At 62.9% G+C, this 16,751-nt stretch overlaps 1 protein-coding gene across 1 annotated transcript in view; it reads right to left on the bottom strand.

The window, feature by feature from the left end:
* DSCAML1 (DS cell adhesion molecule like 1) overlaps positions 1–16,751 on the bottom strand; it is an 83,075-nt gene that overhangs the window by 13,140 nt on the left and 53,184 nt on the right. The window contains 8 exon segments of the mRNA XM_085303157.1: positions 840–1,016; positions 1,128–1,247; positions 1,409–1,687; positions 4,817–5,089; positions 7,071–7,367; positions 7,804–8,079; positions 8,764–9,042; positions 9,809–9,955. Of these exon segments, the coding sequence (XP_085159283.1) occupies positions 840–1,016; positions 1,128–1,247; positions 1,409–1,687; positions 4,817–5,089; positions 7,071–7,367; positions 7,804–8,079; positions 8,764–9,042; positions 9,809–9,955 (1,848 nt within the window).

Here is a 16,751-nt window from a genome sequence, read left to right as displayed (position 1 = left end):
TGGACTCCGATTAACTTTCATTTAACTCTGTCCACAGCGGCCCGACTTGCAGCAAAAGCCTGCACAGATCTCGCTTTAATTGGCCTGACATTTCGCTAAACAAACAAAAATCAAAAATCGAGACAAAACAAAGAGCCCCATATAACGCTTAATTGGCTGYGGCGCTTCGTCTACCTAGTCATTCAAACCTTTTCAAAGGCTGCCGAGGTCTCCAGGAAACGCAAAAGCACATGCATAATAAGGTTATGTGCTATTCAAGTCAGCAAGCAACCTGTCCTGGGATGCAATTATACCGGCGAGCGGGGACAAGGCAACAGTTCAGGCTCCGAGACTCCTGCACGCTCGCTCGGGATTAATCGCCTCGACTTTGTACCTGCGCCTCATTGAAGTGGGTTGTTTGAAGTCGCTCTTTTCAATTCATCAGTCAGCGGGATAAATTAAGCAGCTCCCAGGGAGGGGCCGAGGCTCCCCCGCAGCCCTCCCCGCAAGCGGGCAGAGGAGCGAGCGAGCAAGCAGGCGAATTAGCCGCTTGGCGGGGAGGGGAAAGGAAGGGGGGACCCCGAGCGAAACGCGGGCTGACACCAGAAAGCTCAGCGCTGCGCTGGGGAGCGGAGGCAGCAAAGGGCTGCCGGAGCCCGGGCCCGCGCCCGTCCCTGCCCGGTCCTTTCCTCCGGTAGGACGTAGGTTGATCGCCTGGTTTTACGACGGACAAAGCGCTTTAAACAGCGTGCGGGAAGCGGGTCCCCGGGGAGCGGAGTCGGTCCCCGCCGCCGGCGCGGGCACTGCCGGGCGCCGGCTCACGGCACGAGCCTGCAGCCCCCGGCCGCCGCGCTACTTACTCTTCACGGTGAGAAACATGGACTTGCTGATGTCCGTGCCCACGCCGTTGCTGGCCTGGCAGAGGTAGTAGCCGATGTCCTCCTCCAGCACGTGGCGGATGAGCAGGGAGCTGTTGGGGAGGATCTGGATGCGGCCCGTGAGGGGTATGGGGTGGTACTGCTGCGGGTTCCCGCTTCCTGCGGGGAGACGCAAAGGCGCGGAGCTGCGAGGGCCCGGCCGAGGCRGACCCCGGGCGCACGGCCGTCCCGCGAGCAGGCCCCCCGCGCCCTGCCCTGCCCCGTGCATACCTTTCGCGTGCTTCCACATGACTTTCGGAGGGGGGTACCCGTCAACGGAGCAGTTCAGCACCCCAGCTTTACCGTAGATGCCGTCCTGGTTGTTGGGTTGAACCACAAAACGAGGCGGCACTGGATAGCGCAAGAGAAACGACGGTCACCGCCACGCCAGCCCCGTCGGCGCGTCGCACCTGAGGCGGCAAGCCCCCGGCCGGAGCCGAGCGTCACCCGCGCTCGGCCTCTCTGCCCGCCGCCGTTCCCGCCGCGTTACGCCTCCGTCCCGGTCCGCCCACCTCGCACGATGAGCTGCCGCTCGCGGCTGACCGTGGCGGCGGCGTTGCTGGCGATGCACGTGTAGTTGCCGTTGTGCTTGAGGGAGACGCTGGAGATCTGCAGGGAGCTCATGAACTCCTTGCTCTCGATGGTGACCCCGGAGCCGGAGAGGATGACGTGCCCGTCCTTCCGCCAGGTGATGTGGATGGGCATGTCCCCGGAGGAGACCACGCAGGGGATGTAGAGGAGCTGCCCGATGGAGGCTGGTGGGAACTCGAAGGGCTGGATCAGAGGAGGGACTGTCAAGGGGAGAGGCAGAGCGTGCTGCAGCGGCCGGCTGTGCCCGTCGGCCACGCGGACGGCTCGGGAGCCTGCGGCCCCGTCGCCCAGAGGACCTCCTCCGCCCGGGGACCGATGCGGCCTCTATTTCAGCACCAGGACGTCCAGCGGAGCGGGGAGGATGCCCCGAGCGGACAGACAACGGCGGGGAGACGTCACGCTAGASCAAGAGCTCGACGGGGAAACGCCGGCCCGGCCCTGGGGGAAAGCCGGGGCTGAGCCCCTCTGCGCGCGCCACCTGAAATCCCWCCTCAGCATTTCTCCGCTCACAGAAAAGCAATTATTAGATTGATGCTTTTCTTAAAGGCACTGGGTTCAAAACCAGCCATCACCTTTCTGATAACTTAATTAGGCAACCGCAGCATCTCTGGCAAAGTGGGAGGGGGAAGAAAGCGGAGAGAGGGAGACAATTAGCTTAACAAGGCTCAGCACCTGGTAGATGAGATCCTCTTTCTGCAGTCTCCATAATTAAATTAGCAGGCTGCCAATAGTCCCCTCGGCAGAAATAAGATGCCCTCCTGCACGGACACGGGAGCCCCTAGCAGAGGGCTGCTCGGCACAGCGCGCCGCACGCCCCTGGGTTCCCGCGCGCCGTCTCCCTCCTCCAGCCCTGCACCCACCAAGGTCTCCGTGCGTGGGCAGGGCAGGGCAGGGCGGCCGGGACGGGGCTGCCACCCGCACCCGGAGCCTCGCCGGCGGCCCCGGGCAGCCGCTCGGCCGGGGCCGGGCAGCGCCGCGCTGTCCTCGGCCGGCTGCGGGGATGCGGCTTGAGGCGCCGGAGCCACCGAGCCAGCGGTGCTCGTTTCCATAATTAATGAATAATTAATTGGGAACGCGCTGCAGTCTGCTGCAGAGGGGGGAAGAGCTCCCGGATGCACGGCTCCCCAAACAGAGCCCGTAGGCCCCTTCCCCAGCGCCAGGGCAAAGGCATCAGCCTCCCCGGGAGAGAAGAGCTTTCCCCGTCCCAGCTCTGTTCTATCCCAGCGCATCTCCATCCGCAAATTCTCCGTCCTTCCCAGGCTCTCAAACGCACCGCGGCAGCTGCGGCACGAGCCAGCTGGGCAGCCCGGCGCACCGCATAGGGCAGCGGGTCGGCGCCGTGCCGCAGGGCACCGCAGAACGGGCCGGGCCGCCGGTAGAAAGATCGAGCTGAAGAGCAGGAGCGGGCGAGGCGCTGCTGCGAGGGCGGCCGTAAAGCTTTTACTGCCGCTTGTTCGGAAAGGCCTGCATAACTCGTGGCACTTAACGTGGTCGCCAGGCGCTTGGGGCAATAAAAGCTTTACGGTGCCCCGTGCCATGCCCGGCTCGCTCTCTGCACACTTGTATTTATTTACTCCGCTCCTCGGAGCTCGCTCCGATTGCATTCCAAGGCACTTTCAATTCTTTTCCACRGACCTTTTATCTGATGGCCGAAACAAATAAATAAGCCGCTAAGCAGGTGCGGGCGTAAATCCCGAGCAGCCGCGCTGCGGGCGGAATAAACACGTCAGAGCGGCCGCTCACGCAGCCTGCACGATGTTTCAATCAGCCCGACTTCCTCAGCGTCACCGGCCGTAAATCCAGGCTCGGGCGGCTTGGCGTAGCCGTAGCTCCCCGGGATATACGGATCTTCGGCCACACCTCGACATCCCGCCGTCTCTGCCGGCACCTTCTAGCGGCCGAGGAGGAGCGAACGAGCGGAGGCGGCTTCGCGCGCGCGCACCCGCAGGGCTGCTCCCGGGGCCGCGTCCGGCTCGGCCGCCCCAGGAGGAGGCCGGCGTTTACACCCGCTCTGGCTTCTTCCGAGCGCCTCAGAACGTCTCCCAGCCGTTGCTTTCCTTTTTTCCCCTCAAACAGAAAGCAGCAAGGTTTCCTTTCCGAGAAGCCCTAACTCCTGGACGAGGGGCACGCCGACGCYGTAGGGAAGCAGACAGCCCCGGCACCGGGGGCTCCGCGGGGTGGTGGTGCCCGGCCGCAGGGGACGGCTTGGAGCGGTCCAAGCGCAGCTCGCGCGCCGAGGCTACGTCCTGCAGCGGCGCGGGGATCATCCAGCTCCCGCCGTCGGCCGGCCGCCGACGCTAGCGCTGCCAGCTCACCCGGGCAGCACGAGGCTTTTGGGGTGAGGGGAGCAGAGCAATGGGCAGCCGTGCCCCACACCGGACCCGGCGGGAAGACGCGTCCTCCYTGCGCTGCCCTTACGCCGGCTCTCTGCAGCCTCCGCTTGCGAGGCTGCGGAGAAGAGCGTTAGCTAACCGAGCCTGATGCACTCCCTTGCTAACCCGGCTCCTAGTGAGAAAACGGTGGACATGAGGGGAGGGTGGCGGGGCAGGGGGGGGATCAGGACAAAATCCAGCCTGTAAATACCCTGCTCAGTGGGACGGAGCCGAAGACAGTTGGCCAGCTCCGTCCCCGGCGCGGCTGCGCTTGTCTGAACGCTTTACTGCAAGCACCGAGCGGGCGACAGGCAGAGGCGACCCGACAGCTCGGCGGGCGCGCGCGGCGCGCTCCTGCCACAATCTCGGCGAGTCGCTGGGACGGAGCGCGTCGCCTCGATTCATTAGGACTGATAGCTCCCTCAACGGMGCTGAATTATTGATGGCCTGCAGAAGCTTTTAGGATGTTCTGTGCGCTTGGAAGACCGAGRGTATTATTTTTTTAAAAGCTAACACACACAGAAAAACATCAGCGAAGGTGATCCGAGCAAAGGTTAGATGTTTTAATACGTTATGTTTACACTGTAAATCCTTGCTCCGTTGCTTGTAGCAGGAAATGGATAGGGTATGGCTCAGGGCAGCAGCAAACGCGCAGCCACGTCCAGGTAGCTAATTCAGCAGAAGCTGAACTCCCTCGCCAGGGCTGCGCGAGCCTCCCGGCACGACCCCTGGGCCGGGGGTCCCTGCCGCAGCGCCGGCCGTGCCCAACGCTGCCCCGACGCGAGCGGCTCCCAGCAGAGCGGCCCCGAGGAGGGCGCGCGCCCGGCGGCACAGCGGGGCTCGCTCCTTCCACTTACGGGCGCCTGGAGCTCGGAGCGGGCAACAGCTCCTGCCAAAAGCAGGAGGCTTCCCGGGCGGGAAGGGCCCCTCCCAGGGCCTGCCGCGGCCCCCGCTTACCTTTCACCGTGACGTGGACGCTCTGGCTGATGGAGAGCTGGGGCTGGATCAGCACGCTGCAGACGTACTCTCCTTCGTCCATGCCTTTCTGGACATCCATCAGCTTAAGAGTCCCGTTCTCAAAGACCACTTGGCGGTGGTTGTCGGGCAGCAGCAAAGAGTCCTTGTACCACTTGATGGAGTAGTACGGGTACCCAATCACCCTGCAGTTGATGAAAGTGTCCCTACCCGCGACTGCTGTTATGTTCTTCATCGCTCGGATGCTCGGCGGACCTACATATTTGGGAGGAAGGAAGAGGCAGGCTAGGTTAACTCCGAAGGGCGGTTTGTTTGCGTACAGATCTGTTGCRATTTCAGCGCGAGCTTCGCAGGAAAACGCGGTAACAGGAATGCTTAGGATCCAGCCTTTTTCTGGGGTGACGAGCGGGCAGCGGCTCCTTTCTGGGTGTGCGTGGGGAAAGCTGCTCCCTGGGGCTCACCCTCCCCTAGAGCTTCTCACGCGTCTACAGGAGCGGAGGTACGAAACGGGGCGGGGGGGGGGGTGACAGTCCTCGGTCACTGCCAAACTGCAGCAAATTCCTCCCAAACTTTGCAGGTGCAGCTTAAATGCTGGGAAAGCTCAGCCCGCAAAGGCCACCACTGCTGCTCAGAGAGGCATCAGACGCTCTCCGGGGGCCTCCGCAGTGGGAACCACAGCCAGGCTGCCCTCGGCCAGCAGCGGTCGTGGCCGCGGGCGATGAGGAGGTAATCTGGGGGGACCGTGCTCGCTGCAAACGTATTTTACCTCYGCTAAAATAGCAGCCATCGGGAAGCGCCCGCTGGCATCCTGAATGCTGCTGGGATATTGCAGCATCGCGGGATTTCCCCCGGGTTCTGGCTGGCCTAAGGGCTCGGACAGTCCCGCAGCTCAGCRCACGCCGCACTGCCAAAAGGCTTCGAGTGGAAAACGGCTCTCAAGGGCTCGCCTAAGTCTCGTCCGGCACAAGAGACCCCGTGACACTGCAGCGCTTGCCCAGACCGTGAGCGTCCCTAAAAGGGCCGTTTCTGTCACCGGGGCTGGCAAAGGCGGCCCGCGGCTGCTCGGGCAGGCGAGCCGGGGCAGCCCAGCAGCAGCGGAGAGCTGTCGTGCCGGGGCGCTCACAGCCCAGCRTGGGAAACACTTCGAAAGGAGCAGGAAAAAAAATTAAGTTCATGCTCCGTAACATTTCTTGGGCCCGTTAGAGGGATTTGCTCGATTCCAGTGTGTGTGGGGGGAGCTTGAATCTGATCTACTGATAAGCAAGGGGRGTGGGAAAGGACAACAAAACATCCTCGTTGACAAAGTTGCTACTGCTTCCGTRCCAGGGAGATGAACTTGCTCCAAATTTAGCAGTATATGGCAGCAAAACACGGACTCTCCTGGGATCTCAGCCAAAAAGCCACTAGATCCATTGCAAACCTGAGATGTCAACAAACACAGCCCTTCAGGTCTCTTTCTCAGTAGATAAATTCACGCTACCTTGACCGCGTCTAGCTCCTGCCTATAAAACTGGAAGCTTTAATTGGGGGGTACTAAGGGGCAAGGACTAATGCTGGAGCCCATGCCTTAGATTTCTGCCGGCAGAATTCCCCGTAACGCGCAGAACGCCGCGCTCTCGCCGTAATAGCGCCCTGATTAACGTGGCCATGGCTCTTAGCAGACAAAGAAAGTACAGGCATGACAAATCAAAGCTCATTTTCCACGATTTCACGTACTGGCTCATCACCATTTGTAACGCACGTCCCCAGGCCTGCAGGCAACGGAGAGGGGAGAGCGCGAGGAAGTGGGGGCAGGCCGGGGAGCAGGGGGCAGCTGGGGCGCTTCCCGGCTCCGCAAGTCGAAGCAAGCGGCGTTTCGCCGCTGCAGGGCAGCGCAGCGGCTGCGCACAGGGCTGCCGGTCCCGCAGGCGCTCCGAGGCAGGGCGAGAGCCGGCCTCGAGGGCATCAGCGCTGCCCTTCCGCCTCCGGAAAGCCGCGTTTTGGCTCTCTGAGGCTCCCGGGAGCAACTGCGGGCAGCTCAGYGCCCCGCTGCAACCCGCGGGGAAGCTTGCTGCTCCGGGCCGTGGYGGGCACGGCGCGGGGGGCTGCAGCCCAGGGGCAGGAGAGCGGCACAACGGGGAAAAGGCAGCGGTGGGGGGTTGGAGGGGAGGAGGAGGAGAAACGCTCTACYGGGGAACAGAACAAAACCAACAGCCCCGTAAAAGTCCTATTCTGATATTTAAAAGTAGACAGGCACCTCTTACGTTTATTCGCGCTTGGTATTCGGCGCTGCCCACCGAGTTCCGCGCGGTGCACCGGTACACGCCGCCGTCCTTGATCTGCGGGCTCGTCACGTTCATGTGGCTCACCGTGGTGCCGTCCGACATGGTGTACTGGTTGGTGCGGTGCCCGTTGTCCCTCTGGATGGGCTCATCGTCCAGGGCCCAGGTGACGGTCGGCGGCGGAGCGCCCTTGGCGGCGCACATCAGGGAGAACTGCTCCCCGGGGTTGACCACCTTCTCGCTGAAGGAGGAGACGATGCGGGGGGTCCCATCTGGGGGGCACCCAGCGGGAGCGGGGTTAGGGCGCAGCAGCCACGGGCGCCGCTTCGAGGGAGGGTTTCGGACCCTCGCCGAGCTCCTCGCCCGCGAGTCCCGGGCGCAGCCGCGCGCGAGCCCTCGTCGCGCACCGGTGCGCCAGCACGCCAGAAACCTGCTCTCCACCACGGCCCCCCGCGGCAGCGAGGTGCTGGGACGGGGGCTGCAGCAGATGCCGGCGCACAGGAGCCTTGGCTCAGCGGTGCCCATTCCTTGCCCAAGCACCAGCCGCCACGACTGCTCATGGAGTGGGAGGAGAAGGTGCCTCGGCCCAGGGCAGGGGGACGGGGGTGTGATTCGGGGCTGGACCCTTGCTTCAGCCCCTCCCCGCTGGCCCCAACCGAGCAGAGGGTCTGCGCGAGGAAAGCCCCCGCGCCGAGGAAGGCAGCTCACCCTCCAGCGCGATGATGGAGAAGTCCTGCGCCGTCTGGGACTTGCGGGTGGCAAAGCACTGGTAGGCGCCCGAGTGGCTCTTCTGCGCCGCCGTGATGAGCAGGGTCTCGTTGCTGATCCCGCGGATGGAGATGTAGTCGTCCGCCACCACGAGGTCCGTGTTGCGGTACCAGCGGATGAGGTACTCCGGGGAGCCGCTGAGGGCGCAGGAGAGGATGACGGTGCTGCCGATGCCCGTTTTGAGCTTCTTTGGCGTGAGGGTCACACGCAGAGGGTCTGCGCGAGAAAGGGCGAGAGCAAAGCGAGTGCCGGCTGAGGAGCGGCAYGGCGAGCTGCCGAGGCTGGCAGGCGAGGGCACGGGGCGGCCGCAGGAGGACTCCGCGGGGCGGCAGGTCCCCGCTGGAGCCGTACGCCGAGCCAGGATGGCTCCRGCACCCGGCGCTGCTCTGGGCACGGCGGCCACGGCACGTGCCAGCCCACGGGCTCAGGTACCGCGAGGAGCCCGGGGACRGGAGGAGCCTCCAGCAGCAAAGCAGGCAATAAATATTTGGCCTTTACTGTTTGCCTGGAGCTACTTCTACGCAAAGCACCAAAACCAAGCACCGAGGCGCCTAACGCAAAACGAACAGCATGATCCCCATCCCGCGGTGCTGCTCCAGGCGTCCCAGAGACCCCTTTCTTTTCCCCGATCAAAGCCATAAATCGGGGGATGCCCGAACATGTTTTACTGCAGCATTACCAACATCTTTTAAACGCTGCGGGTGGCACGGCGGGCAGCACGCCACGCGTTGCACGGGATACGCTTGGTCTGGCAACTTCCAGGGCTTCACGCCACGGTCAGAGCCGAGGTGGGGCTCACCGGCCGCGGGCACCCGCTCCCAATGCTGGTGCGCCGCAGAGGTGCTCGGCAGCTGCCTCCGGGAGCCCGCGGCTCCGTCGCGGCACCCYGCCAGCTCTTACCTATGACTGTGAGGGTCCCCGTGACCTCGGCGGACCCGAAGGTGTTGGTGACCTCGCAGATGTAGGTGCCGCTGTCCTCCACGCGCAGGTCGCTGATGGTCAGCCCCGTGACGCGCTTGGTCCAGCGGCCGTCGGCGGGCAGCGGGCGCCCGTCCTTGAGCCAGCGCGTGGCGGGGTTGGGGTAGCCCGAGGCGATGCAGGGCAGCTCCACGGGCCGGCCCGCCCGCACCTCCCGCGACTGGAAGCCGTCTAGCACCGTRGGGATGGACTCCGCCGGGTCTGCGATCGGGAGGGACCAAGCTCACGCGGCGGCTCGGCTTGGCACTGCCGGGCGGGCGGTCCCCCGGGCGCGACGGCAGCGGAGCCGGCACGGCGGCACGCCGGGGTGAAGCAACCCCGTGTCAGCAGAGTGCCTCGGGGTGACCGCCAAGCGGGGCAAAACACACACGTTCTGCGGCACGTGTCCAAACTCACAAGCGAAGGGGCCCGTCAGGCAGCTGGGAAAAGAGGCTCAGGCGTGAAATTAAATCCCAGGGGAAAGAAGCCTCTCCCGTTGCTCCCGGGCAGAAGCACGATGCCGTATAGTGCACGTAACGGCAGCGACCAGGGAGGGAGCAAGCCAGCCCCAACACCCCGGGGGCATGGGAGCGGGCACCCAGCGCCGCGGGAGCAAGGCCGTCCTGCTGCTGCAAGCTGACGGGCAACGGAGGCCCCGCGGCACAGCAAGGCACAGCCCTGGCCCCGCGTGTGGCCATCRAGGGGTTAACGCGGGTGCCCAAACCCCCACGCACTGGCCCGGGAAAGCTGTATGGCRAAGAGGTGGTGCAAGCCAGGCAAACTCCCTCCCGAGCGGAGTGATTTGGGCAGCCCGCGAAGCCGGGAGCGCCCCGAGGCACCCGGCACGGCCGGTGCTGCAGCATCGCTCGCGTGCTCGTCGCGCCGCACCGCGCTGCCCGTGCAGGGGGCTGTCGCACCGCCCCACGTTGCACGGCACGCACCCCGCTGGGGGTGCCGGGCCCCGGCACCGCGGCAGGCGCGCGCTCACCTGACACCAAGAGCCTGGCTCCGTTGCTCTGGCGCGTCTCTCCGCTGTACTTGTGCTTAGTGATACACCGGTAGGTGGACAAGGCATCTTCCTTCTGCACGTCCGATATGTACAAACCTCCGTAAGAAGTAATAAAAAACCTATTTTCTGGAGAGACGAACAGGAAAGGGAGGAGAAGGGTGAGCAAGGTGGCCCTGATGCTGCATTGGTGGGGATCTGGCCGCGGGAGGCTGCCCGCAGCCCGCTCCATGCCTGCCTCTACCTGTGCCCCCGCTCCCAGGGGCCACGTGCCACCTCCTGCCCAGCGCGCGGGTCCTCCGGAGGCAYGAGGCGCGTGCTGGGTGCTCGCTGGCAGAGCCACGGGTGCTGAGCGTGGGGAGGGCGGGTGACGTGCGGCTCGGCCACGCAGCCACAGCCCTGCGCGCCGCGGAGCAACGCTGCAATTAAAAGCAAATCCATTGCACTGAGCCAATAATTAGCTTAACGTGCTCAGAAGCAGGTGAAAACAAGTAAGGGCTCGAGCTGGCACCTGAGCACGGGGGGGGGGGGACAGAGGGGCAGCGGCAGCCGCCGCGCAGCAGCTCCTGCAGAGCTGCAGGCCCAGGCTTTAAAGCAGCACCGGCCGCGAACGCGCAGAGCCTCAGTGCTGCATCTCGGCCCCCGACGGCCCCCCCGAACCCCGCTTGTCCAGCAGCAGGAACCAGCGGCACCGCGTCTGCGCCGGGCGGCGAGGAGCGCGGAGAGCAGCTTGGACGGCGCGGAGACGCCTGGGGAGGCCAGCGCGCGGCCACCGGCGCGGGCAAAGCCATGCCCGGACCCGCTGCCCTTCGCTCGGCCGCGGGGCACGGAGACCCTCCGCTAACGCCAGGGCACACGGGCTTTTGCGCTGAAAGCGCCGGGTCTCAGCATCAGCGTCCTGCGGCAACACGGGGCATCCTCCGCCTCGCGAGCCGCGGTTTTGGAGACGCCGTTACGCTGAACGTAAGGGCTTCGCAGCCTGACAGCACAGCTTCATTTCGTTTTGAAGAAAGGGACAAATAACTTTGTCGAGGAGCATTACTCTGGTTCAAGGGAAAACGCGGGGCAATAATTGATGCGAGCGGCTCTGACGGAGACCTCACCAAAGTGACTTATCGCCGAGTCTGCTGGTGAGATTAACGTCGAAGGTCGCGGAATAAAATCAGATCTTTCCGCCTGCCAGGAGGTGGAAAAGCTTTACGGGAAGCCGAGGATTAAGTACGCGGCCAGACCGGAGCGACGCGGCTCTGATAACTCTTCGAGCCAGACTCGAGCTGCCGCCGTTGGAAGCGCCGCTCCGAAAGCAGCAGCCGCCGGCCCGGCCGCGCTCCCGGCGCTCGCCCGGCAGCGAGCGGAAAGCGTGGCAGGGAGCGCTCGGCGTAGGGAGCGCCAGGCCGGCGGAAAGGCAGGAGGGCGAGGGAGCTCTCCCGCACGGCCGGCGGGCGCAGAGCCTCCCCCCGCGCGCGCACCCGCGCCCCGCTGCCGCAAGCCCTCTCCGCCGCCGGAGCGGCCACGAGTGCGGGCGGCGGTCCCAAGGGCCTTCCAATTTCAGGAGAAAAATTACAGTCGATACAGGTTACCGGATACTGCTCTATCCAATACAGATTTATAAAAACAATGGGGTCAGCGCTTCAGGAGAGAGCACGTTTTGTAGTTCATAAGACTAATGAGATAACTTCCCCTTGGTACTCCGGGGCCAATATTTCGTTACGCAGTCTATTTTAACTGCTAGGGAATCGATAGGTGCCAGCGTTTATGAATTAGCCGTACTTTGAGCACATGCATCCCAAGGCATCCTGGACAAATTCAATAMGCGCTCGGTGCTATTTCTGGCCGCGTCTGAAGTGACAAACGCTTCCCCGGGGGAAAGGCACAGCGAGGGAAGCCCCGAAGAACAAAGCCGGCGATTTTCGCCGTACGGACGCTTCCTCGCGACGGCTGCGCACAAGCCACTCGCCGAACACGGGAGCCTCCGCGGGTCAGGGCGCCCGTGCGGCGCCAGGGCGCTTTAATCCCCGGCTGCCCCAAGCTTCGCGCCACAGGAGACACCCAAGCGCCCGGGCCAGGCTCCCAGAGCAGAGCCCCCTGCACCCAGCCCGGAGACGTTAAACAGGAACCGCAACGCGAGGCCCATGCAAATTTAGCAAGAGCCGCAGAGCATCTGACAGATTTATTTACGCGTTTCCCTGCACGCCGGATCCCGGGGGCAGCCACAGGCTCCCCAGGCCTTTCGGAGGCCACGCGCGCGTCCGGCGCAGCCGTGCGACGCCGAGCAGCCGTGCGACGCCGAGCAGCCGCGCGCCCGGCAGATCGCCTCCACCTCCAAGTCGCACGGGCACCTGCGCGGCGAGCGGCGGCAGCCAGGTAAGCGGGTCACGCCTGGTACCGAGGGGCTCCTCTCGCCTCCCCCCCGATCCGCGAGGAACGGGCTGCGCTTGAGAGGGAGTAGCGTGCCCTAGAAACGCCGTCTCGAGGAAGCTGCAGGAGCTGCTGCCGCCCCGGCCGGGGGAGAGGCCGGCGCAGCCCCGGCACGAGCCCTTCGCCGGCGCGGCCCGCGGCACCAGCCTTTCCCGGGAGCGAGCCAGCGGCGCGGGCTGCCGGCTGCCCGGGCGGTGGGAGGGAGCGCTGGAAAAGGAGGGCTGGGAGCCGGGGAGTCACGACAGCCTTCCCGCCTTCCCTCCCTAATCGCCTTCAGGAGCACGGCTCCGTCTCCTCCCGTTACAGGATTAACACCCGTCTCTCATTCTCCTCTTGCAACAAGATTTTATTTCTAATTACGCTGTAATAAAACTGGGCGCGCTCCCAGGGTTTCTTCCAAATGACTTGTCGACACTCCGCGAGCTTGGCTCCCGCTCGGGCCCGCTGTCAGCGCGCCCGCCTGACGCTCATTAGCCATGCACGAGGGAGAGGTTTTAAGAACGGAATTGCATCTAAATGGCTTTTCTGAGAGCAAGAGACGAAACAAAAAGAGAGCGAGCGCGAGAGAAGAGAGGAGGAGGCGAGGTTCGGAGGCCGGATGCAGCGCTGGCCGGGCTGCATGCCCGGGGCACCGCGCTCGGGGGCTCGCGGGCGGCAGCCGCGGCCCCAGGGGCCAAGGGGCAGTCCGCCTGCAAACGAACCCGAACGGGGTGCAGAGTCCCCTGCAGAACCCCAGTCCAGCGGCGGAAAAGGGGCAAATAAAACCAGCAAACGCGGGGGCGTTTCCAAGCTCCGAGTCTGGTCCCGACCAGCAGCCTGCAGCGCCGGGAGCGCCGGAGGGGCCGCGGCGATCGGACGCCCCCGCAAACACCCGCAAGGCAGCAGCAGCTCTGCGCGAAGCAGAGGAAGCCGACGTGCTCGCCGGCCGGGTTTACGCGGCCCCGCGGAGGGCAGAGTTTGCCTCTCCGGGTTTCGTACGTCCGAGAGTCACCGACCGGAGCGTCTCGGGGAAGGAGGACGGCTGTAACGACTCKCTTCCCGGGAAGCCGAGCGAGCGCTTCGGGACGGCTTGATCCGAACGCGCGGTACTCGGAAAAGGACGCCGTTTTTGCTAAAAGCAGTGCGCTCGCCTGGCACGGGCCAGCGCCTCTCCGGGGCGGCCCCCAGGCGCCGGGTGCCAGCAGGAAATTACAGAGCAGGATGAAGAGCGTTGCAAAAAGGATAGGAGGGGACTAGAGATTTCCATGGCTAATCCTGTTAACGAGACAATTTCTTATCAAACTCATTACGTGCCGCCCAGGGGAGGGGAGAGGAGGGGAGGGGAGGCGGCCGGCGGCTCCCCAGCCCCAGCACACGCTGCCAGCGCGCCCGCCTGCAACGAAAATTGTATTTTCTTTTCCAAGGACAGTTAAATATTACTCGAATGACATCTACCACAAAATAGTGCCGTCCGCTTCAGATATATTACAAGCCTCCTCCCAGCTCAAAGCTGCAGCGGGTACAGATTACAGCAGGCATTAAAAAAAAAAGAGAGAAAGAAAGAAAAATCCATTTCAGAATGGTTTTTCTAGTGTAATTTTTTTAACCTTCTATTATGGTGAGCCTCGTTTTCCAGGAGGAAGCAAAACGGGAGGCTTCAAGGCAGCGGCGCGCTCGGTGGCTGGGCGCGGGGAGGCTGCGGCGGCGCCGGGCCGCTCGACGCCTCGCCGGGCTCTTCCCGCAGGCCGGTTCCCCCCGGAGCCCTCCCTCCAAATTCTGCCCCGGCGGCTCGCAGGGGCTTGGCTGCAGCTCGGGGTGCTGCTGCTTTTCTCTTTTTCCCCTTTTTCCCCCTGAACCCGCTATTTAAAAAAATGCGGAACTAGTCAGATTTCATGCTAATGAGACGAGAATCTGGATCGAGGACTGTGCAAAAATTTGCATCTCAAAGAGGAAAACAGGAAGTCACTAAGAAAGGAAAATCCACCGCCGAGCTAACGTTCGTGGCCATAATTAGGCTAATGCTGCCTTGTTCTGTCAGCTCGTTTTCATCAGCCCCGGGGCAACAGGGGACAACAGGCTCCCCCGCCGCTGCAGCGCGGCGCGCACCCAGCCCCGCGCCCGCTCCTGCGCCGCTGCGCTGCCCCCTCTGTGCACCGGCGCCTGCTCCCGCGGCTCCGGCGCAAATAAACCAAGGAGGGAAATACTGCAAAGACCCCCAGCGCTAGCGCTAACCCCGCCGTAAACACGTCCCGGCGCGGGGACCCCGCTAACCGGGGGCTCCCACGGCCTCCGTCCCACCCCGCGCYGCGGTGCCCCGGCTCACAAAAAGCTGCAATTTCCCTGCCACCTTCAAGGCTTAAGATGGACTAATTTGCAGCTTTCCATCAAATTTCCCATCATTTTTCAATTGGGTTGTGCTGCTGCTGCTGCAGTCGTAATTGTACCAAYAGTTTTGAATAGCTCGAACCAAGGTATTTGCTCATAAAAGTCCAAGGCTAGCGCAGAGGATGACAGAAATGGAAAACGCCTAATGAAAACAATCGGAAAAATGACAGCTCCTTCAGTCCTTTGCAGTCCGTCAACAACCTCAGGTTATTAAAAATACAGGAGGGAAAAAATTCCAACATTTGCAATCGCATCTTGAGAAATCTTGAGGAGACAAATACCTGCATAGGAGGAAATTCCTCCCCCCGTGAAATCTGCAGGAGTTTTACCCTAATTATGGTAAGAGTAAGGCTGCTGGATAACACGAGAATTATTTTCCCCACTTACATTGTCAAATGATCGTTTTGCCCTGCAGTGAAATCTCAATAATTATAATGCCGAACTACGAAAGAACAAAGACAAAAAGGGGGGGGGGGAGGCGAAAGCTGTATTTCTTTCCCAGGGAGCGGGGGGATAACCGCAAGCACAGGACCGGCAGCCCAGTTTTTCTGCAATCAGGTTGCTCAGGGCCCCGCGCCCCTCGGCCAAGCGGCAGGAAACTCTGGAGCAGCGGCGTTGCCGGCGCGTGCGGGGAGCGGGGCCGGGAAACCCTCCCTGCCCTCGCGGGGGAAGTTTTGCGGCGAGAAGCGGCGCTGCGGCAAAGGGGAGCCTGGGACGCACGGAAGGCGAGCTGCAAAAGGAGCAGCCCTAAGCGGCGGCGGCTTTGCACAGCGACCACCCGCCAAAAGGGGAGAACCAAGRGGAAACGAAAGAGATCGGGGACAGAAACGGACAGGGGGGCTAAAGAGCGGGAGCAAGAGGACCAAGACGGCAGAACGCTTGCTCCACAGCCCTCGGCTGAATTGCAAACCGGTTTACTGAGGTGGAAAGCTGCAGTGAGCTGAGGAGGAATATGTGGAAACCATCTGCAGATTTAAAAATAATCTATTTTACRATCACCCTTGAACATATTCTTTTGCAGAAACCAAATAGGATTTGTTGTTGTTGTTTTGTGCAAACTGTTAGGGAAAAATTACTAAAAACATGCAGGGGGTTTTGCCTTCTTGAGCACTGAGAGTCTAAATATGCCCTTCCTTATGTTTAGAATAGTAACAGTCATCTTAAAATTAACTTGGTCTGCATCAGAGCTTACAAGCAGTTGCAGTTCCGAGCCTGCAAGAAGCAGGACAAACCTGCACTGGGATAGCTAGCGTTTCTCGCTGACAGATGTCTGCCTACATACAGTAAATATAGGTCGTCTTYTCCTACCCAGAGAACTGTATATCTTAATTAACCAGGCCACTAGCAGCATATGTAATGATTTCTGCGGCTTGCTAAGGCAATCTTTCCTCGATTAGACGCAGCAGAAATAAAAGGCGCGTGTGAACAGGATCGTCTCCTCCGGGCCCCGCTTCCCAGCTCCGACCGCGGCGGCTCGCGCAAACCTCGCGCTGCAGCTCCGTGCGCGAAGCGCGGCTAGCGAGGGGCACGGGGCGCAGAGGCGCGCGTCCCCCCGCCGGCGCAGGGCACGGCCCTCGGCGCGCCAGCCGGCAGGAGCAAAGCCCAGCCCCAGGATTAAACTGGCCGCAGATTAAACCCCGAAGAGCGTCTCCTCCGCAGCGGGGGCCCCGGCGGCAGCCGTGCAGCCGGAGGAGGAGCCGAGCTCCTGCACGGCACGCCGTCAGCCGCAGCTTATCAATAATGATTAAGGCACGGCGCACGTGYGCTGACCCAGTTAGCGGCGCCGGGAAAACCACCACGAGGGTGGCTTTGCTTAACACCCCAGCTCCTCCGGGAGCGAGGYGGACACGGAGATGGGTCTGGCTGGCTGCTGCTGCCTTGCAGCCTCAGGGGCCCCTCGGCCAGGCTTCCTCGCGAGGAGCCTTCGTCCCTAAGGGCMGCGCCGACAGAGCGAACGGCGCCCGAGCCGTAACCGGGGACACCCCTGCCCCGGCTCCGCAGCAGCTCCTTATGGATTCGCCGTTCGCGGRTTTATCTGATCAACCCCTTCCCCAGGCGGCGCCGCTACCTGCTCCCGCAACCTTCTGCAGCAGCAAATTGCGGGAGTTCGCTGCCCGCCGCGCGTACAGCTACTTTCTGCTGA

Source organism: Rhea americana, unplaced genomic scaffold (assembly GCF_003343005.1).
Source record: "Rhea americana isolate MKP2758 unplaced genomic scaffold, rheAme1 scaffold_197, whole genome shotgun sequence".
In the NCBI taxonomy this organism is placed as follows: Eukaryota; Metazoa; Chordata; class Aves; order Rheiformes; family Rheidae; genus Rhea; species Rhea americana.
The sequence above is the reverse complement of the archived record's forward strand: the minus strand, read 5'-3'. Positions and strand labels throughout refer to the sequence as shown.